Source organism: Neolamprologus brichardi, chromosome 12 (genome assembly GCF_056152115.1).
Source record: "Neolamprologus brichardi isolate AB-2024 chromosome 12, ASM5615211v1, whole genome shotgun sequence".
Taxonomy (NCBI): Eukaryota; Metazoa; Chordata; class Actinopteri; order Cichliformes; family Cichlidae; genus Neolamprologus; species Neolamprologus brichardi.
This window is the reverse complement of record NC_142115.1, coordinates 36,711,598-36,735,000: the sequence shown is the minus strand read 5'-3', so window position 1 is coordinate 36,735,000 and position 23,403 is coordinate 36,711,598. Positions and strand designations below refer to the sequence as shown.

Sequence of the window (23,403 nt, the reverse complement as noted above, 5' to 3'; positions counted from 1 at the left end):
GCATTTACCACCCCAGGAGATCTTTGAGGTCAGCAGACCTGATGCTTTTAGATGTTCCCAGGTACAGATTAAAGACTAGGGGAGAGAGGGCTTTTGCTGTGGCTGCACCCAGACTGTGGAACAGTTTACCTCCTCACATCAGATTCTCCACAAGCCTAGGAACTTTTAAAACTGCTCTTAAAACTCACCTCTTCTCATTGGCTTTTAGCAAGGTTTAACTTACTGTATAATAATAATAATAATAATAATAATAAAGGATTTATATAGCGCTTTTCTGGGCACCCAAAGCGCTTTACAATGCCACTATTCATTCACTCTCACATTCACACACTGGTGGAGGCAGCTACAGTTGTAGCCACAGCTGCCCTGGGGCAGACTGACAGAAGCGAGGCTGCCATATCGCGCCATCAGCCCCTCTGGCCAACACCAGTAGGCGGTAGGTGAAGTGTCTTGCCCAAGGACACAACGACCAGGACAGAGAGCCCGGGGATCGAACCGGCGACCTTCCGGTTACAGATACACTTCCCAACTCCCTGAGCCATGGTCGCCTTAACTTATTGTTTTATCAGTGAGGTGTTTTATGTACTTGTGTTTTATTGTACTTTATATTTGTATTTTATTGTACAGCACTTTGGTCAGCCTTGGTTGTTTTTAAATGTGCTTTATAAATAAACTTGACTTGACTTGACTTTCAGTGTTAAGACATTGAACATGTTTCAAGTTTATACCCCAACCACCGGTAAACAGCAAGGTCGAAATGATATCACAGAACCAATCCTTTGGAATATTTTTCTCATTATGTACTTGCCTTCCAGTCATACTCCTTTAACTCTGCAGTGCAGCTCTGGGTCACTGGGATGCATGGGAGGTGAAACATTTAGCCCGAGGATACCTCAGTAGCCGTGACTGAACGTACATTTACTGAAAGCATTTTGAGTTAACCTTTATGTTCCCTTTGCTAACACGGACTGCATCTGTTATTGAAATGCAATCCACCTCCATTTATCGAGGTTGCTGAGCTTGGAACTCTCAGGGACGATGCTAATGCTGTTACGGTAAAAATTTAGATCTCAGATGAACTGCAGCATCAGCAGGCTCCTTATGCATTATTGTTTTAGTGCTTCCAATTTCTTTTGTAAGCACTAAAACTTAAAAAAAAACGAACTCTTTCGGATCCTTGGTCAGAGCCCTTGTGCTGCCCCACAGTGGGGGTTTAGCCTCATATTCCAGTGTGTATGGCGTTTTGATTTTGAATTCAGCAGTTATCTGGCACTGCAAGCAAATGTGGGCGGCTGTTTTGTCCCCGTAGCAGCAAAGCAGAATACAAACGATGCAAATGAAGAAAATGTTTCTTGCATATGGAAGACATTTGTCTTATAATGTGTGGTTAGGATTGTAAAAGAAAGCTAGTTTACCCAAACCAATGTCCTCACCTAAATGTAACCAACTATTTTTCATTGCCTACAGCGCCCTCAGTAAGAGTCGAGTCGGCGGGGATGCAGAACACGAGAACGTCTGCTGATTCATGTATACTTCGGCTAGTTCCTGGAAAAAATGTGCTTAGCAGGCAACTGAAATATGTGACTGCAGAGACACAACTCTCAGACAGAAGCTTTCAATAATTATAAATCATTAAAAATCAATGCATAATAGAATAAAATACGTGTAGAACCCTTTGACGGATTTTTTATACCACAGTGGAGTTCAATGTTTCAATATTTTACTTTATGTTTACAAGGATTTGTATTAACAGGTGTTAATACGCCTTACCTGCCTACTTGACATATTTTATTGTTATATTATTATAGAGCATAATGCTGTTGTTATTCTGTTCTATTGTTTTTTTAACATTATATGCTAACCAACAGCAGTAACAGCTTAATCTTTATTGTTATATTTTGATGAAATAGAGTAAATATTTCAAATTTCATTGCTTTCTACATACTTTGTTAATAATAATAATAATAATGAATTGCATTTATATAGCGCTTTTTGGGGCCCTCAAAGCGCTTTCCACTATTCATTCATTCTCACATTCACACACTGGTGGAGGCAGCTACAGTCGTAGCCACAGCTGCCCTGGGGCAGACTGACAGAGGCGAGGCTGCCATATCGCGCCATCGGCCCCTCTGGCCAACACCAGTAGGTGGCAGGTGAAGTGTCTTGCCCAAGGACACAACGACCGAGACTGTCCGATCTGCCAACTCTTTGAGCCACGATCGCCCTGTTGTTTCTCCGATGATAACTGTATAAGCATTCTTACATTTTTATCACATTAGACTTACTGATCACTTAATAGCCGCCATGAAAAGTTAAAATTCGATGTCCACTGTTTGTTTGATAGAGAGAAGTTTTTTCTGTGCTGCACGAGGACAAACCAGCTAGAACACGTCCACACAGGGCAGGTTACTGTGCATCATGTGTTATCACACATATTTACATCTTTAACACTGTATTTTTCACATATTTCTTTATGTAAGTTTTGTGTTTTAGTAGTAGTGATGGGTCGTTCGCGAACGGAATGGCTCTTAGAGCCGACTCTTTGAAGTGAACGACGCGAGCCGGCTCCTTATTGGGAGCCGTGAGGTTTTTTTTGTTTTTGTTTTTTTTTCTTTCTCTCACCCTCTCTCTCGCCCTTTTTTCCGCTAAACTCCGCATGCGCGGCCTGTACTTTGCGCTGGGCAGAGGGGGGAGGGGCGTTAGTTACAGCCAGAGAGAAAGAGAGCGAGGGACAACAACGTCACATTAGAAAGGTATAGTAATCATCCGCTATTTTCAGTTGGAGATGATAAAGGATTCAGAAATCATGCAGGCCCATATGACAGAGAATGTGCATCTTCTTTTTGTTTTAATATTTTAATTTATATTTAATTGTGTTGTGGTTTGCAGTGTTTTGTGTTGTTTCACGTTAAATTTGTTTAAAAGGAAAAAGCTGAAAATTTAAATAGTTAAAAGTTTAAAATGTAAATAGTTGTTTTTTGTATTATATGATTTATTTATTACATTTTATGTGGAGTGAATAAATAAAGTATATTTATGGTGGACCTTAGAGACAAAGCACGTACAAACTCCAAAACACGTACAAACTCCTAAGCATGTACAAACTCCAAAACGCGTAAAAACTCCAAAACACGTAAAAACTCAGAAGCACGTACAAACTCCAAAACACATACAAAAGACAACAGAAGTGCTCCAGGTTTCTTGGGCCCAGTGTTGCGCTTTTGTTACCTAGTGGCTACACAAGTCAGGAAGTATCAACAACCGGATTTGGTATGTGGTAGTAACAGGTAAATGAACTTTTTTTTTTTAATTATTTGAATAAATATGAGTGCTTGTCTATAAATACACAAACAATACACACATGTTTTCAATTGTGTAATTTAAGTGATCTGGGTAGCTCTGTTTTGGAAGTTCAGTAAACGCTAGAAATGTGTTTTGGAGTTTGTACGTGCTTTTTGGAGTTTGTATATGCTTTAGAGTTTGAACGTGTTTTGTCTCTAGGGGCCATATATAAACATATATAAATAAAACCACTTTTTTTACATTAGTAATTCCTTTTCTGCATAATTTTATATTATTGTTAATGATTAAATAATTAAAGCAACAAAACAACCTGAAGAGCCGGTTCGGAGCCGAAAGAGCCGGCTCTTTTTAGTGAGCCGAGCCGAAAGAGCCGGATCTCTAAAAAGAGCCGGAAATCCCATCACTATTTAGTAGTTAGTTACCACAATGAATTCATGATGTAAATCCATAGTAAACTAGGCAAAATGAATAGTGTGTCCTTCCTCCACTCTTATCCTTGTACACAGTTTCTACTGCAGACACTGCACTCACTCAGAGATCAGAGTACATGTACAGTTATCCCACTGGGACTGATGTATTTACACAGACCAGACAACTGCATGCCATTGAGTCACATTTAGCTAATATTCAGCCAGGGAAAAGGCAACCACTAAAGCCTTTTCTTTTTACCTTGGTCACATAATGTTGGATGAAATAACATTAAGATTGCAATTACAATTAATTTCTTGTTCATGGTTATTATTACATTTTGTAGCCTAATCTGACACTATTTAGCACAAAGTTTCAGAATCCATGGCTGGATCCTCCACTAATAGGGTGATTTGTGTACTGATAACACACAGTCTTGTTTTTCAGTATTTTACCTTTCAAAGTGCATTTGAAACTTCTGTGCTGTTATAGCCGGTGCAGTTAGCGTATGTTGCTAACCTCCAGAAACAATCACTGTAATGAAACGAGCTCTAACAACCCACCTCCCAATCTTTTTGTGTTCATTGATAGTCATCGTTATCAGGCAAAATGGTACGCTGGAGCACTACTGTTCATGTTCGCACCTGATGCTAGAAGGAGTACCGGGTTCACTGAAATGTGACAAGGAGCTCTGAGCAAGTGTCAGCATGTGATGAGCTCAGAGAGAGAACGAGTTGAGTTCACAGCCTCACTGCCTGGTGATGGGGACACGGAGACTAGAGGGGTACAAAAGGAAGCAGTTTGCTTGTTGCACATTGCTTTGTCGGTGATGGTTGGCGTCTAGTGAGCATTCCAGTCTCTGGTAGCCTAGGTAACCCTTTAATGTAGTTACCAGTCTGTTCTATGCCAGTCAGTGGTATACCCTCCTCTGACTCAGGACGCATCGACTTCACAGTTTTTCTGCATCTGTGGCCCCTGCGCTGCTAGTTCATTCCTTTGCTTCCACTTTTTATCAGTGTTTCAGAAATTGTTGTTAGCTCTGAACAAACTGTTAAATTTGAGTATTTTTTTAGGAAATAAAAGCCTTTATCACTTAGGAGGTTAATCATTTCAAGGCCCCTCAGATTCATCTGGTGAACTTCTAGAGGTGACGTGAACCTTGGGTTGGGAACCTCTGGATTTAACTGCAAGTTCAAACTACGTATAACTCGAGCATCTTTACCACCTGCATCAGTCTACCACCAATGAAACATTTAGAACGTTCTAGAAAGTCTACAGTTACTTTTGCTCAAGAACAGACTCTGGATACTTACAGTAACATCTTCGAGCTCCACACTGTTACATTGTTACATTTGGGTTGTAATTTGCAGAATGTTGCAGTTCTAATAGTACAGGCCATGCTGATGTTAGAGCTAATCAATATTTATATTTGTATGAATCTAACGGTTATCTTACAAATTTGGGCTCCCTGTCAATGCCTACTTGGTAAGTTGATATTCGACTGAGACATTTAGGCTAACGTGTTCCTCTTAAAGTGCAATCCACTCCAATCCATTATTACTGATAAGCTTCTTCTTCTTTTTTTTTTTTTTACCATCATTTGATTCTGAAATATTTGTATAAAAACCCAAACAAATTAAAGCAGAAGTACAGAAAACAATCATGTGGTACCAATAGGAGCAAAGTGACTGACAAAAAATTAGAATGGGAGACATAAGAAAAAACATACGTGTGTGTCCATGTGAACCCCAGTCAGTAGGATGAGGATTAAAGGCAGATTAAAGTTCATATTATTGCAGTTTTATTGGTGCACCCCCTACCCAGATAATGAATGCGGTGCTGTGTCTTTTATAGCAGAGCTTTTATAGAGGAACTGTGCTTTTAAGAAATGCTGGGATATTTTAAGACTAGCAGATGCAGCATCATAGCCAAATGCACAAACTAGATAAAATAAAACCTTTGATTTTCCCAAAAACACGTTTTATTCATTAGTGTGGAAATTTCATAACAATTTTCTTCTCATGACTCCCAGCTTTCTTTGTGTTTCCCGTCTCTGTCATCATCACATTTACCATCAGTCTTCATTTCTGAGTTGATATTTAGTTTTTCAGTGTTTCTTTGTTTCACTGAAGGTTTTCTCGTTTCTCTTGTCGTGGTTTTATTTTGTAGCTGTGCCACGTGTCATATCTAACAGACTCTTTAAACGAGACCCTGAGGCAGTGATGCCTTATTTAGTTAAATGCTGCTCCCTCAGCTCCTCATGTCTCTACCTCCCCTCCTCTGCCCTCATCATTAGTGATAGGGACTAAAATTGGAGGTGAGGAGCTGAGAGGAAGAGTTGAGGATGTGCAGTTTGAGAAATGAGGAAGAGCGTTGTTCTTTGGACTTTTTGGATTGGCCAATAAAACCTTGTTTGGTTTGTTAACTTTAATCTTCCTACATTTGGTTGGTCACTCCATCTCAATCAAAAGCTGTGTTGGATCAAGGACACATCCAAGTGGACACTTTTCACTCTAATGCTCTGTTTTGCTTCAGCTCTTTGTATGTTCAAACTTCAGTCTTCTCTGAAAGAACAGCACAAGCCAGTGTACTGGCCAGTTGTTTGTGAGACTGCCCCCTGGTGACAGTAAGCAGTTACAGCACTTGTCAGTGACGGTGTGGAAAATGAAGCATTTTGGACATTTCACACTAGATCAGTGGTTCTTAACCTTGTTAGAGGTACCGAACCCTACCAGTTTCATATGCGCATTCACTGAACCCCTCTTTAGTGAAAAATAAAATGTGATTTTTTTCAAATTCAAGACATAGATATGTTTTTTACTGGTGCACAAAATGAGCCATGCATGTGAGGCTCTGCTGAACCCCTAAAATCCGACTCACCGAACCCCTAAGGTTCGATCGAACCCAGGTTAAGAACCACTGCTCTAGAACCATTCACATATTCATGTGACTTTTTTAGTTTTTAGAAATTCTAATAGACTCCATTTTTTCATAGAAATGTGGAGTCTTCTTCACACACAAAGAAGAATTGCATGCTTCCCCTAGGCAGTATCATTAGGAGGCATAACATACACTTTCACTGCTATGCAGATGACACCCACCTTTATCTGTCCATGAAGCCAGATAACACACACCAATTAGTTCAACTGCAGGAATGTCTTCACCTCCTAGGACCTGGCGTCCACATATGTGGACATCACATTTTGGGATGTCTAGACCAAAGTACTAAATTTTGCTCTACAAGTGCCTGATATCCACTTAGAAGGACATTTTACTGCTACTGTTCTATCGAAATTTAAAACGAATTTCCTCTTATGTGGATCTCATTTTTCTCAGAAACAAAAATGGTAAATGGCCTGTATTTGTACAGCGCTTTACATTACATCCAGTCATTCGCCCATCCACACACACATTCACACACTGGTGATGGCAGCTACATTGTAGCCACAGCCACCCTGGGGCGCACTGACAGAGGGGAGGCTGCCGGACACTGGCGCCACCGGGCCCTCTGACCACCACCAAATCAGGTTATAGACACTAGAAATGCAGCTGTAGCTTCAAAGAAAACTGAAAAGTGAAGCCAGCTAAAGTCCTTAAACCTGTGGACTCTGTTAATAACCACTAGGAGGCAGTAACTATGGATGCAAAAAGATTTCCATTCCTATGGAAGTGCACAGGAAAAATGGCCCTGAGCCCTGATGAGTTTATGGGCTCAGTCACTCATTCTGGGTCACATTAAATAAAACTTAATTTCATTTTGTGTCCATTTTGATTATTCTGCTTTTTAGAATGGAAAACCATTATTTTCAGAACACTAAGATCATTGCAAGGCTCCATATCCAGACTTCACGAACCAGCAGGTGTTATCCCTCTGGCTGTATTTGTCCAAGTCTCTACTTAGCTGTCCATTGAGTTGTGTTACTCTGCATCCCTGTTCTGTGGAGCCCCACTCACCAATGTTAATCTCATACTGCCCAATATCTTTGCACATAAGAAATGTAGTTTTATTATACAGTACTGGCCACTTGCATATTAAACCTACAGAAACTGCTTCTCCATGCAAACCCATGCCATGAAGCTGCTGATGCACAGTTTGTGTGCTGAGGTTTATGGCAGAGGAGGTACTGTGTTTAGCAACAGCAAGAAGGTCGTTGGTTCAAATCCAGTCTGCAGCCTTTCTGTGTGGAGTGTGTATGTTCTCCCAGTATCTCTCTGGATAATCCAGCTTCCTCCTGTTGTGGTTCTTAAACACTTCCACTGATATCACTTACAGCTGATGTGTAGGAGGGTAAGCTTTGTGTCATCCTCCTGTGGAAAAATGGACTGAAAACACTCAAATATTAAGAGGTTTGGCCCGACACCTTTGTCCATATAGTTCATTATTTAAAAATCCTACTCAATGAAATTTTGAATATGCTGTACTTTGTACAACATAATATTTATTTTAGAGCTTTGGTTGCTTTTTTGCTTTGCAGTTTTCTCTGCTAACCCAGTCCAGAGTCACGGTTGGCCTGCAGCCTGTCCCAGCTGTCACAGGCAGGGCAGGGCACACCTGAGAGACGGACAACCACTGACATCCACACTCACACTGTGGGTGGGTGAATCAGCCCACTTAGATTCACCCATTAACCAAGCGTGCACGTCTGGGCTGTAGGAGGAAGCTTGACCAGAAAAAAAAGTCCCATGTGGCCAGTGGATTTAAAGCCAGGACTGCAACATTTTTAAAAAATCTAAATCTAGAATAAATAATTCAGTATTAGAAGTTTGTCACACATGAAAGTCATTAATTATAATCCAATAATATGAATAGTATCCTGCACAATGTGTAGTTTTAATTGAAGTTATCACTTAAGCAGCAGTTTATCTAAGTGAAGAGTTTTTGTTTCCCCACTTTGGAGCCACTTTTCATCTAATAACACCTGGATTAGAACAATCAGGAGAATCTATTTATACAACTACTGTCCACGTGTTTCCTCTGGTCCTCCGTGGGTTCTCGGTGACCCACGGTACGCGCCACTAAAGAAGAAGACATTGATTTTAAATAAATACCTGATCCTGCGCCTGTAATTCTTCTTCGCGGGATTTTTGCTGGCATCGTTAGAGTTCACAGGTTTCTTGTTGTTTGTTGAGTCGCTCACTTGTGTGTGGTGAGATGAGGGAGGGGTATGGGGGTTGGGTTCTTCATCCTCCTCCTCCTCCTCCTGTCCCTCCATGTGTTCGGACTCACACAGTGACGTCACACAGGGCTGGTCTTGCGTTTATTAGCCAGCGGAGCCTGGTGCCAGGTTGCAAGAGCTACACACTGCTGCTCTGTCCGGTCACGGCAGAGAGGGGTGTCCTACTAACTTCACCAAAACTTTCACGAAACTCAGTCATCAGAAAAACACTGACTGAATGACAAAAGTGTCGCAACTCGCTTCACTCCTGCTTTAATGAAACTTTAACTACTTTATGTTGCTTCTTATTTTTTCTGATTTTTACCTAAGACCGAGGCATTGGCCGCACATCCCGTTTGATAAGTTTTGAATGAGCCGGGTCACGTTTGCGTAAAGATTTTTGTCTCTTTTCCCCCTTATTTTAATTTCACGTTGGGATAACGTTTTTTGTTTTTTTGTACTTTGTCATTTAAGACTCGTGATGGCTGTCCTGTCACTAGCTTTACTACTTGTAGGACTGACTTCAGCTGCCAAGGTAAGTGTCTGCACCGCTTCGCTTTTGCCTCCTTTTACGCATATAAATAAATAAATACGCGCAGTTTGACTGAATCCCGTCAATATTAAACGAATTCAGCCGTAAAGCGGAGAAAAAGGGGAACGACACAGTACAAGGCTCTAAACTTTCGGCTCTGTAAACTTGAACACTTCTGTGAAACACACGTTGACACTGCAGACGTCTGAGTTTTGCCCTTTGGATGTAAAACAGGTATTTTCGGACTTTTTACCAGCAGCACGGCTCACAGAAAACTTGTGTTGTTACCGCTGGACATCTCAGACTCTGATCTATCATTTCCTTCTGGCGTGTGCCGCATTTAACGAGCTCTTTTCTCTCTTTTGCAGGCTGGTGAAGTAGATAGAGAAGGTAAGTGTGGCTTTATTTGTGTTCGTTTTGTTAATAATTAGATGTGTGTAGAAAAAAGGCAGAGGAGTTTCTCCCCGGTCAGAGAAGAAACTCATGAGGACAACTTGGTTGACTGAGATCAAAGTGGGAGGGGAGTTTGTGTGTGAGGAGCTCTGTAATACACCCCCTCGCCCTCCCCTAGCACCCTACACAGAGTCCTCTATCACACATACACACTTATATTGCATGAGCAAGCTGCTTCAAGGGCTTTGTTATACAGGAAAGAAAATTCCTCCTCGAGATCCTGAACATCTGTTATTCATTCTGAGGTTAAGGAACAAGCGAGCTGCAGCAGTGTCCACGTAGGAGCCTTTTACACTGGCCCTTATCTTCTGAACACCTCCGGGGCCCTCGCACAGCAAGATGACAGCTGACTGTGGGCTGAACATTTGTGGTTCCCCGTTGCTCGTAGCGAGCCACTGTTTGCTCCATGTGGTCATTATCGGCCTTGTAAAGCAGCTTCCTTGCTCATTTGCCGAGGCCTTTCTTAATTTGCCACTTCTGTAACTTTTACAAGCAGATTTTCTTTGGCTTAGATTTTATTTTCTCTGGTCTCATATAACAGATGAAAAAGTAAATCTTGTGGATTTTCCTGTTGGTTCTGTTACTATTTGTAAAAGCTCAGGTTGACTTGTAAGGGATGGGAAGCAGAAGGTGAACACGGGGAGGACATCAAGCAAAAGGTCATTTCTGCTGAAATATAATGAAGCAAATACAATTCTTTCCTAGTGAAGGTCAGACCCTGATTGGTTTTATGGTTAACTCCTGACCATCATCCTCATTCCCAGGGCATCAAACTTTGGCCTCTTTTAAATACATCCAGCAGTGGCAGCTGTAACTTGTCACATATGGCTGTGCGGTCAGGATCCCTCGACATCACATTTAAATCCACTTGTGAGTGTAACTTCTCAAAAGGCAGGGTTAGATTTATGAAAAGGAATATTTCATCCCAAAACTGAACTTAAACCACGATTGAAAACAAACACTCCTTGCTCTTGGCAACCAGTATCACCAAGGTGTAAAGCATAATTATATAACTGTAACTGTAATGTAATCGCATTACAAATTCAGTAATTACATGACCGGCACAATTATGTTGTTACTCTTGTGACAAAGGTTCTTCAGTTATTTGGATAGAAAGAAAAAACACCAAAAAAGCAGAAAGTAACGAGTAATTTAGTAATCTATTACTTTCCTTGGAATACCTCTATGATGTCACCTGCGTGTGAGTGCTAAATGGTTTCACATTCCCACCTCACCTCATTGGTCCAACATTTGTTGTGATTATGTCCATCGTATGTTCGTCTCATTGCAGCCAGCGGGTGACGGAGGGGCGGGGCAACACGAATAAGCTGCAAAGTTTAAGAGTAAAAGTACAGAGTTGGAAATTTGCATTATGAGATAAATTGTTGCTTGCACCAAATTTCTTGCCGATGTCTTGATCAACATTTAATGAATCTTCTTCATGAGAAAGTCCACTTTTCTCCACAGTAAGAACAAAGTTTGATTTAAGCTTAAATTCTTGGCTTGAAAACAGAAACAATGGAAGAGAATTGACCCACTCGACTGTAGTTTTATGCAGCTCTCTGTGAGTTCAGCCTCAGCTTTCTGTCACCTGCTGTCTCCTGGTCCAGCTCCACTGCTTTAAAGCTGCTTTGACCGCCTTAAAGCTAAATCAGAGCTGTGCTTTGGTAAAGTCTTGTTCCCTCCTTCTTCTTCGATGATAGTTCATCAGTGCTCTGATGACATGTTGTCACATTCTTCATGTATTTGCTGGTAACATTTCAGTCAGCAAAAAGGATGGAAAAAGAGCCTTTTTGACAAATTCAGGGTTGCTGATTGTGTGTGTGTCTCATCTCACTGCATTTCCCTGTGAACAGGCTCCATCCATAAGACTCAGTACAACAAATTATAGCAATTTTATGCTGTTTGCTGTTTGACTCTAAAGAAAGTAAAAGGATCCAGAAAATTTGCACAAATGTGTATTTGATGACTCTAAGGTGAATAATTTTTTGCTTTTATTTGTTATTTCCTTATTTCTTTGCTCTTGTCTGGCAGCTGGATGTGTCAGGGCTCAGCTGATGCTAAGGCGTGTTTTTAACCACAGAGCCAATCAGCAGGTGGCAACTGAGAAATCCGTCCAAAGTGTTTTAGTAAGGTGTCGACACTGCTGGGGGAGGAATGGCACCTCTATGAAACACCCTGTGATGTAGTGTAGTGATGGTGCTAGAGAGCGTTTTAACTTTTTCCACAGTCTTTGGTAAATGTAGCTGGGACAGGCCACAGCACACGAGTCACACTCACTCATACCATTTAGTGAGGCCTCGGTACATTTGTACTTTTTTCTCTCATTTATTCACCATTTCTCTCTTTTGATTGGTCGCTCATCATTATCTTGAAGCACCACTGTTTCATTCTGTGTAGAGAATTTGAAGGCAGTGCTGCCCAGTCCACAGCTTTATAAGCTTTGATTGGATTGTCCAACAATTCTTTGAGCAGCTTATTTCTTCAGCCTATAATGTTTTTAACTCTGTCCCCCATAAAGGCGACATTTAACGACCTCCTGTGTTCTCACCTTGTGGCGATCGTGGCTCAAGAGTTGGGAGTTCGCCTTGTAATTGGAAGGTTGCCGGTTCGAGCCCCGGCTCCGTCAGTCTCAGTCGTTGTGTCCTTGGGTGAGACACTTCACCCGTTGCCTACTGGTGTTGGCCAGAAGGGCCGATGGCGCGATATGGCAGCCTCGCTTCTGTCAGTGCGCCCCAGGGTGGCTGTGGCTACAATGTAGCTGCCATCACCAGTGTGTGAATGTGTGGATGACAGGATGTGTAAAGCACTTTGGTGTCCTTAGGGACTAGTAAAGCGCTATATAAATACAGGCCATTTACTCTTATGAGTTTTAAAATTCAGTATATAATAAAGATGTGGTTTGATGACCATTAGAATAGTTTCTGGGGGGTTTTCAGGCAGAGCCCGGCCTCACTTTGTTCTAAATGCAGGCTGAAATATGACAGAAACCTCCCAGAGCCTCGAGGATTACTCATAGCAGGCTTTCAAGAGGTAAAGGGTTAAAGATGGATGATCTAAAAATGTGTTCAGAAACACTTGACTCCATCCATCCTTGTTGTGGTAACCTTGTTTCCTTGCTTTGCTTTCAGATATGGTCGGACTGCTCTTTGAACAAACTGGTTCATTTCCAGTTCACGTAAACTGTGATATTCAAGGTGCTGTTGAAGCACCCGGATCTTTCTTTGCTGTTTCATAGTTTAGGACAAAAGCTGCTTATTTCTAGCACAGTGCCTTTATCTTTGAAGTGGCAATTGATTGAACTTTCTGTGTTCAGTTTCACAAACTGAGGTAATACATCAGCCAATGAGCAGAGCCAAGTCTCTGAGGTGTACAATATCTCGTATATCGCTGACAGATTAAAGGAAAAATAGTACGAAGTGTTTTACAGTAGTAAAGTGTCGACACTGACAGATGGAGGAATGTCACCTATATGAAACAAACTCTGTGATGTTGTGTTAGAGAGCTATTCATGTAGCTGGAGCGGGCATTTTTCACGATTTTTCTCTTTTGATTGGTCACTCGTCATTACCTTGAAGCACCACTTGTATCGTTCTGTGTAGAGAATTTGAAGGCAGGTTTTTCCTGATGGTTCCCACTAAGGTTTTATTTCTGTGTTTTGATTCATCAGCCTCTGTTGGAAGAGTCAGTCGATCAAATGCATGTCTCAGCTCAACTTTACGAAACTGCTGCCCATGTGCTTTGTATTTCTTTGTACATGTTTTGCAGCAGAAGTTTGTGTGACATGTATATTTGTGGTGGTTGGATAAGATGATTTGATTTGGATTTGATGTTCTCACACATCAAGAGCAAACCTGTGAAAAGGCAACATTTAGAAACAACATTCAGCAGCAATGCAAATGGAATAACTGGGAGCAGAGGGACCATCTTCTCTGATTAACTGGGAAGTCAGCTTGAAAGATCGCTCAGTGTCTGCACACTAGCCCTTAACCGCCAAGCCACAAACGTCGCTCTTTGCTTTTGTTACGCACATTTTCTTGTGGTCCGAAATTCCACATTCAACTCCAAATAGCAAACAAGACTAGAAGAGACAAAAAAGAGAGAAATCAAAGATAAAGTCAACATAACTATATCCAGAAAACCAGAATTATGGAGCTTAATTAGGATTAACTGCTGAATTTGAGGAGCGATTGCTTTGGCTGATGTGTCAAAGTGTCACTGAGGTATAACACTTTTGATCAGGAGTGTATTCCAGTATTTCATTGCAGTTACAGCTGGTCCGGCCCCTCATAGATGCTCTTTTGCATTCATTGTGCTCCTGTACTATCGTCACCAGAACTTTTCACTCTGACAGAGAGAATATAAGTTAAACGGACACAGGACAGAAAAGAAATCAGAAAATGGATTTTAACTGACTCTTTTGTGACACTCAGGGGTTTGTGTTTGCAGGTCTTTGGTGGGTAACCCTTATTGTGAGTGCTGTGTGGTTGTATTCATTCAGTGTATTTCATCTTCTACTTGGATTGTTCGGACTCGTGCTTTTTGTAAGTAAAGCTACAGACTTCCTGTTAGACGACCTTGTAAAACACCTGTATATGTTTCTGTTTCTTTTCTTTAAACTTCTTTTATGTATAAAGTCTGTGATTTTAATCGTACTTCTTGTAAAGTATGTTTGTCTTAATTTTTCATTTAGTACAAGTTGTTTGGGTCTAACATAGGGCTGCCACGATTAGTCGACTATCAAAATCGTCAACGACTAATTTAATAGTCGACGCGTCGTTTGAAGCTTTGTAAAATCACAAAAGACGCAGGAATAAGTAGTAGGATTTAAGAGTGTAATAACGGACTGAAACAGAAGATGGCAGCATTGCATGTACAAGGATGCCAGCTGCCGTTAAACCCCAAAGAAGAAGAAGCTGTGTCCCAGAATTCATAGAGCAGCCCAGCTCAGTTTCCAACAATGGCGGCAGCTAGTTAGTTTTAATATTACTCTTATTATTCTTTCTGGGTCACAAAATAAACGTTTAACATATTTTCAGGCGAGAATGTAGCTGTGTAAACCTCAAATATCTGCTCAGTTTATCAAGACGCCACATATTTTCAAAAGCGCTCCGACGTTTTCGGAGACGTCTGTTACCCACTAGCTCGATAGCTAGCCGGGGGCTAGGCTAACTAGAGCTGTGAGAACAACGGACTTCCGGCAAATCGTTTTCAAACCCACCACCGTCTTTCGCTACTCAGGTTAAACATGATATATAAGTCACTTATATAACTTAAACATGTTATTGTTTGGCCTTTTTTAGTATTTTATTTGTTCCTGAGTAAATCGGTTTGGCTGAGATTAAAGTTATAGTTTTTACACAGCTGAATAAACTCAAGTAGACAGCTGATTATCAGAAGTGTGAGATGCTGGAGAATTTACTCCGGTGTCCTGTTATATTTTAGATAGCAAGGAGTTTATTAAACTTCACCGAAACAATCTGCAAATTTCATTAAAATTTAATAAACTATCATCTTGTCTTTATTTTTAGTTTTTTTTAGCACATACCTTAAACACTTCAAGCTGTAAGCTAATGATAGTTATATAAGAGCAGATGCTGCTGGTGCAATAAGCTGTACGCTGTACGTCCAATGGATGATGATCTGATTAGTCGACTAATCACAAAAATAATCGGTGATTAGTCGACTATCAAAATAATCGTTTGTGGCAGCCCTAGTCTAACATGTGCAGCTCTGTTCACTTACCTCATCGTTCCAGAGTGATTCTGTACCCTGGTCCGACAAACTTAATGTAAATGTTCCCTTTAAGCAGAACATCTCAGCTTTCACACTCTCCACTGCAAATGGAGCTCTGTCAGATAATAATGGGAATACTGGGACACTCCAACACATCACACAGACAACAGCTGTGCTGTGATTACAGCTGTAATTATGTGTAAAATGATCACTTAGTGAGAACAATACATGCAACAGGATGTTTTTATTTCTCTCATGCAGCCTCTGCCTGTGTAAGCAGGCATAAATAAACTCTGTCAACCTAATGAGGATGCTAAGTTAGCGAAAGGTGAACCGAAGTCTGATCGCTGCTGGGAGAGCAATGCTCTTTTTCCACATTAAAGGAAACAAAAAGAGTGTTTAATTAAAAACCGGATACCTGCCCAGCAGAAGATTATTTTAGCTGGTAAATGTCTGGATCCAGCACAATCCTCCAAAAAGCCAAAAGTTTTTTCTCAAGTTTTTACACGAGAAATGTGTTTTATTTTGCTTTTAATTTCAATTTTATTTTAACTGTTAAAGAAAACCAGTCAGCTTGTGTACAGATCTACAGTATTATACACCATCAAACACTCACAGCCAGAGACATTTGCCGTTTAATGCCTCAATTAAAAATAGCTGCAGTTGAAATCGGACTTTGTGCTACATATGGACCTGGTTGTTTTTGACACATCATCAAACCGCAGTAAAGTTCTTCTTTTTTTCTGTTTGCGTTTACATTTTGTGGAGCACGCTAACCGCAGTCGTATTTGCGCTAAAAGCCTTTTTGTGTATTTCCAGTTTAAGACGTTTCCCGCGATCCAGCAGCTGCGAGGCGTGACTTTGTAGTAGCAGACATTAACAGTGATATCAGCGGGCATTTTGTAGTCTCAGGCGAACGATCTGAATCCAGAGCAGGAACGACGCACTACATCAAACATCAAAACGGGCGTGGTTACCTGAAATTATCACGACAAGATTAATCGATAGAGACGTTGATTTATATCCAATCAGTGCTTAAAATCAAAATCTGCACAGCTTTAAAAAAATAGTCCTGTAAGCGGGACAAATGACTCTTTATATTAGACGTCTTCCTCATGAGGATTAAGCAGTGAAAGCCTGCTCTTTAGACTCACACTAACAAGCTAAACACATTTCTGGCTTCTTTCTGATGCACTGTGTCTTTTCATTGCTTAAATGCACTCTGTGGAAAAATATGTAGTACTCGGTACAACTGATGTAATTTTTTCCAAATATTTCAGTATCAGGCAGCTAACTGTGCGCCATCCTTGCTTTGCAGATATAATAATGTTAGGGTGATGTAACAGGGAGGGAAAAAGGATTTAGATGTTTGTTTGTTTTAAGTTCAAACCCACAGTTTTCACGCTTTTTTCGCCTCATCTCTTGGACTCCATGCTTTCATGTGCTCCATCGGTACCATTATCATGCTTTGGCGTCATGAAACCTGCAGTCTTTGCTTTGAATGCTTCTAAAATAGTCTTTTCTTGCCATCACATGCACATCCACATGCTCACCGTGATTGTGTGAAGTCACGTCCTCAGATATGTAATTTTAGCTTCCCCATTGACACCTGTTTGATGTTTCCTGGTCAAAAGCAGCAAGATAATTACACGCTTTCAATATTCTTGTTAGATTTTTTCCAACCAAAGATTCTTGGAAAAGCAAACCAAGCTCGGATGGAATTTTCCTAAATCTGAAAGTGTTTGAGAAAGCCCACAGATTTTCTGGTACATTTGGGTTGACCACAAATGAGCCAATGAACAAGGAAGTGGGTGAAACAAAGCAATATGTTAAAACAATGGCACAGATGAAACCGGCTTGTGCTGGTGTTACATTTTTTTGTGTTAAAGGCCGGCACAGCTCAGCAGAAGAGCAACAACGGTGAGAAAATAAGTGTTTTCTGACAGAATCAGAATCATAATGACTACGAAGCAACACCGGTCGTCATGAAATTTACAGTAAGCCCAGTAGCAACCGACACCTATGCTGCTCAAGGTCGTCTTTAAACCTGGCTCATCTATATTTCAGTGCAGTGTCATATGCAAGGTCCCACATAACATATTCTGGTGTTGATCCATCGTGGGATGCCACACAGAGTCCTACTGCTGTGATACAGCTGCTACTTAGGCAGTAATACAGTTAATCTCAGCCAAACCGATTTACTGAGGAACAAATAAAATACTGAAAAAAGCCAAACAATAACATTTTTAAGTTATCTAAGTGACTTATATATCATGTTTAACCTGAGTAGTGAAAGACGGGGGTGGGTTTGAAAACGATTTGCGGGAGTCTGGTGTTCTCACGGCTCTAGTGAGCCTAGCCCCAGTGTTGCCAACTCCTCAGTAAGGAAAATCGCTATTGGTTGTCCTAAAAGTCGCTAGAAGTCGCTAAATGACGTCATCACCTAATTTTGCATAGTTGGTCATGCTAATGTAATTGTAACCTACGCTGCTGGAGAGAGAAATAACATCGTGGACGAGACATAAAGTGAACAAAAAACGTCCTAAATGCATTTAGAATTTATTTAGAACTACAAATTAAATTTCTTTTAGCAATTATTGTTTTTTGTAATGTCACAATTCCAACCCTGCTCCTTTATCCGGGCTTGGACAGGCAAAAGTGACCCGAAATAGGCACTCTGGTGGAGTTACTTTGTGTGTGTGTGTTTATAAGTAGTTTTAAACCTGATCCACATAAGAGTAAAAGAAGAACTGACTGCGTTACAGCACCCGCTGCTTGTTGAGAGTAAAAGCGATATGCGCTTTCACGTCTTTTTTTTAGGGGGTCTGAAAACTCGCTAAATATAGCGACAAAGTCGCTAAGTTGGCAACACTGCCTAGCCCCCGGCTAGCTATCGAGCTAGTGGCTAACAGACGTCTCCGAAAACGTCGGAGCGCTTTTGAAAATATGTGGTGTCTTGATAAACTGAGCAGATATTTGAGGTTTACACAGTTACATTCTCGCCTGAAAATGTGTTAAACGTTTATTTTGTGACCCAGAAAGAATAATAAGAGTAATATTAAAACTAACTAGCTGCCGCCATTGTTGACAACTGAGCAGGGCTGCGCTATGGATTCTGGGACACAGCTTCTTCTTCTTCTTCTTCGGGGTTTAACGGCAGCTGGCATCCTTGTACATGCAGTGCTGCCATCTTCTGTTTCAGTCCGTTATTACACTCTTAAATCCTACTACTTATTCCTGCGTCTTTTGTGATCTTACAAAGCCTCAAACGACGCGTCGACTATTAAATCAGTCGTCGACGATTTTAATAGTCGACGTAATCGTGACTAGTCGACTAATCGTGGCAGCCCTAGTGTTGATCCATGTGGCAGCAGGACAGCAGAATATGCGTCGTGGGATGCCACACAGAGTCCTACTGCTGTGATACAGCTGCTACTTAGGCAGTAGTACAGTAGCAGAGTTTAGACGTGAGCTCAGCAGCGCCTGTAGTTCATTATTCACGGTGAATGTTTTTGTTTTCGTCTGGAAAATGATCATTTGAAATTGGTGTGACACATCGAAACCAAAGAACAAGGAGTGATACGATCCACGCAGACGGCGGTGTTTCAAAACGTCTGCCAATCCTGGAGGTTTCACAATCAGTGAGGTCAGCTGTGTTTCCCAGAGATATGAAATGTGGGAACAGTGAGGATTAAACACAGAATCAGGTGTGCTCATAGTTTCACTGTAGACACGACACCGGTACTGTAAGTTTGTCCCATTGTTGTTGTTCTCAGAGTATTTTGTCGCTCTGCCCGTGACATGAAGCAGGGTCAGGGAACCTCGTCCAAGTGAAAGAAAATATAACCCCAACACTGACGCTTACTCCCATCCGGGCCTTAGATGCCTTTGAAACTATGCAACATAAATATGCAAGTGTCCTATTAGCATTTCTGTTGGCCTAATAATGTGTCTCAGAGAGTTTTAGCTCAGTCTAGTCAGTCTGGCTCTCAGCTGTGGTGTCCTAGTTCTCTCTCGTTGGACTAAGAAGGTGAACGTGGTGAATCAGTTAGTCCAATATTTTGTTTTTGAGTTGGCAGAGACAGAAAAATGAAGGTCAAAATGTTAGCTGACAGGAAGTCAAGTCCAAGTGTTCTTAACCCTTTAAAGCCGGTCAGAGCAGCACGCTCCGTTTTGCGTAACTATTTTTAAATCCCGGTAGCTCTGCAACCACGTGAGCTAGCGCAATAATTTTTTTTGCATATGAAACCGGAGGAGTTGTACTTACATCTTATGCCATCAGCTTGTCCTCGGTCACAGTTTCCTTCCACATATAACTTTGCAAAAACTGCCGAAACCGGAAGTGATGTCATTTTGCGGAAATGTAGTTTTTTACCATCAGGGCCTCATGAGCCTATTCTGGTGTTTTTAAAAGTTATGTTTGACTTTATGACTTTCTGTGTCGTTTCTGGGATGCTTAGGACTCATATTGCGCTGCTGGAAATAGTTTATTTTGATGCATATGCTGTTTTGGTTTTTTTTGCAAATTTGCATTATAATATTTATTTTAATTTTTCCTGCAGTATATAAAAATTGGTGTATTTCAAAAATAAATCTATGAAGACACTCAAAATAAATTTCCTGTGGTGGGAAACTATTTTGTGCAACTTTTTTGTATTTACAGTTTTGAGGGATAAGCCTCTTAAATTTCTCTAACTAGAAATATATGTTAAAAAAGCAAAAACGATTTTCAATTTTTTTGTAGTTTATTGCACTTTTTTGCAATTTATGTAATTACTATGCACTCAATGCAGACATATTATTAAAATCTGGGCTATAATGGTTGTATTGATGTATAGCAACTTGAAATGCTCCCATAAATGGCTCCACAGCATGTAAAAATATAATATAAGCTCTGGTGGACTTGGTTCTATGGTAGGTCTTAAAGGGTTAAAGGTTTGCCATGAATGTCAAAGCTTGTCCTTAGAGGAACATTAGTTGGCTAAAAGTGATGAAAGGATGATTGGAGCAGGCAGCATAATCAGGCCTCGGCTGACTGATGTGTTTAGAGGAAAAGACTAATTTGATATTGTTTTATTGTGTTTGGAAAAACTAACTTTGCTGGGTTCTTGTGGTTTCTTGCAGACCAGTTGAAGAGCCGGCTGAAAGAATATGGCCTGGTCACCCCCTTCAGCACCGACTCCCACGGACACTACCTGTCACACCTGCTCTCCGCCACTCACAAGCAGCGTGTTAAGAGGGAGGTGCTTGAAAACGGTGAAACTGAACAGAGGCTTTTCTTCAACATCACTGCCTTCGGAAAGGAGTTTCACCTTCGTCTGCGGCCGAACAGCAGGCTGGTGGCGCCCGGCGCGATGGTGGAGTGGCACGACGAGCTCCCGGGATTCAGAAACGGCAGCGCTGGCAACGATTCTAGCGTGGGCGCCAACCAGACTGAATCCACCAATGGCACGGAGAGGATACTGCGCCGTGAGCTGCTCAAGACCGACTGCACCTTTACCGGTGACATCACAGACGTCCCCGGGGCCTCGGTTGCCATTAACAACTGCGATGGGTTGGTAAGTTTCCTCGGCCGTAAAACTCCTTCCTTTCCCACCCCATGAAAGTCCTTTTCATGTCAAAAGTGCCGTGACCTTACCAACGGACACCAAAGGATTTTAGATGTCTGCAGCATTCCTTTACATCACTGCTTGGCATTTTTACAGCACATTGTTGCTGTGGACGTAACAGCTTTTTGTACTTTTTGTACCGAGGTTTGTTACGGGTGAGTAGTCTCCTATTGCATTCGTGAAGGGATTTTCCTCCTAACCTCTTCCCAACATAAAGCACGAGTTCCTTTTGTCCTTTCTAAAAGTCTGCAGTCCCATCCTCCCTATCACCCCTCATAAAACACTCGGACCGTCATTGGGCAACGACCAGAGCCAAAATCTCTTAGAGTTGGCCAGCGGAGCATCTCTGCATTTAAGGAAAGAATAGGCCAAACCCAGATTCCTTCAGCTCTAGTTGAAATACTGCAGAGATTTGAAAAGCAACACAAAGAATGTCCTCCAGAAATCACCTTCCTGACGGGGGAGTGATGGACGGCGCTCGTAGTGTCTTTTTAGTTTTTGAGCTGTTCAGTCGGGGAGACTGAAATAAAAATGAATTTCTGCTGCTAATGGTGAACATTTGTTGGGCTGTAGGGCTGACTCTCTGTTGGAAAGTTAATGTTTCAGATATGCATGACAAAGTTAAAGCAAAGCTCCTAACAGAAAGTAAAAAGGTCAAAATGCAAATCCGATGCACTGAGAGTTAAACTAGATTTGCTGTGCTTTATATCACATATTCTCACATCCTCATGCTTCATAATCCTCCACTAGCTGGCTCAACTGATCTCTGACATATGATGGGACAAACTCTCTTTAATTAAGTTTCATTTTAAACATGTCATGAAACGTTAAACTCAAATTCAAACAGGATTCTCACGCTGTCTGCATGACAGATGCTGATAAATAGGGATGGGTATCGTTTAGGTTTTATCCCATACCGGTGCCAAACCGGTACTTTTGAAACTGTGCCGGTGCTTAAAGAATGGAGAACACAAAATTGGTCCAAAAACCTCTCATGTTTATCTGTTTTTTTGTAAAAAGATAACAATGTTAGCCTTTTCTGCAGCTATGGGGCATATATGGTATCACTCTTGGCTGGAAGCAGCTTAAACAATGGAAAAAACACAAACTTTGTCCAAAAACCTCTCATGTTTAACTGTTTTCCACTTTTTCTTTGGTCATTTTAGCCTTTTTAGCCAGGGTGAAGGGAGCATCTGCCATCAAACAAGAAGACAGCCGCATGTAGCTATGATGATGTTTGCTAGTTCACCTTACATGCATTAATGTAATAACGTGGTTAGCCTACTCAACGTAAATTACACACGAACAACATTAAGCTACTCACGCAGAGAAGAACGGCTGCTGCTGCATCATCATCCTCATCATTTCTGCTACACTGGCAGGGCTAGGGGCCAGGACTCTCCTCTTCGGGTTTTTGGGGGATGTTGCTAACTCCGGGTCCGATAACAGGCACCACACCCACAGTAGATGTGCTCGGTGTGAGGTCTCGCAGCAAGCTATCAAATACGGCGCATTTCTCGGCTTTTAACAAAATGCTATACGTCGCCAGGTTTGTCGTCAGACTCCTTTGACAGTATCACAGTATCAGCTTAAAGCACTTGTTGCAGCTGCTGAGTTTGCATCTTTTGCTGTGAAGTACAGCCAGACTTTGACCGCTTCACCTTGGGCGTTTTTAATCTGTAGCTCTGCTCTAAAAGAACGTACGTACATGGACCCGCCTACTATCCTCGGAAACGTAAAATGATTGGCTAGAATCTTGGCTCAATATTTGGCCAAAATATTTGCCACAGCAAGATGGTTAACATAGCAACATTATGCCTGTATAGCAGCTAGCCTGAGCAACCAGCACAAGTAATTACAGCGTCACAGAGACAAGTCACTGTGTGCTAATTTTGGATGACTGGAGGTGTGTGGGATGAAGACACAAGCTAGGCTGAGGAGCGCGGACGCTTGTTAGCCGGCTGTGACGATTACTAACTGTGCTGTTTATATCCAAAGGCTGCATATCTGTGCCTCGGTGCATGCGGCTGCCCGAAAGGTACTAAAAACACATCACACTCGAACATGATCACAGTAATTAGGAGCAAAGACCCTATTGTTCTTTTTTGAAGGAGAAATTAAGCCTCAAAACTGGAACATTTTAAATGTTTTTTAACATTCAGGCAGCCAACTCCAACCTATTTACATGTATTGCTGCCAAATTATG

General features: G+C 41.3%; 1 protein-coding gene across 1 annotated transcript in view; it reads left to right on the top strand.

The window, feature by feature from the left end:
* The first annotated feature begins 9,015 nt into the window (after nucleotides 1-9,015).
* adamts3 (ADAM metallopeptidase with thrombospondin type 1 motif, 3) overlaps nucleotides 9,016-23,403 on the top strand; it is a 170,481-nt gene continuing 156,093 nt past the window's right edge. Inside the window, exons 1-3 of the mRNA XM_087849509.1 lie at nucleotides 9,016-9,402; nucleotides 9,768-9,789; nucleotides 20,713-21,146. Coding sequence (XP_087705635.1) covers nucleotides 9,349-9,402; nucleotides 9,768-9,789; nucleotides 20,713-21,146 — 510 coding nt within the window. The 5' untranslated portion in view covers nucleotides 9,016-9,348. The remainder of the gene's footprint in view (nucleotides 9,403-9,767; nucleotides 9,790-20,712; nucleotides 21,147-23,403) is intronic.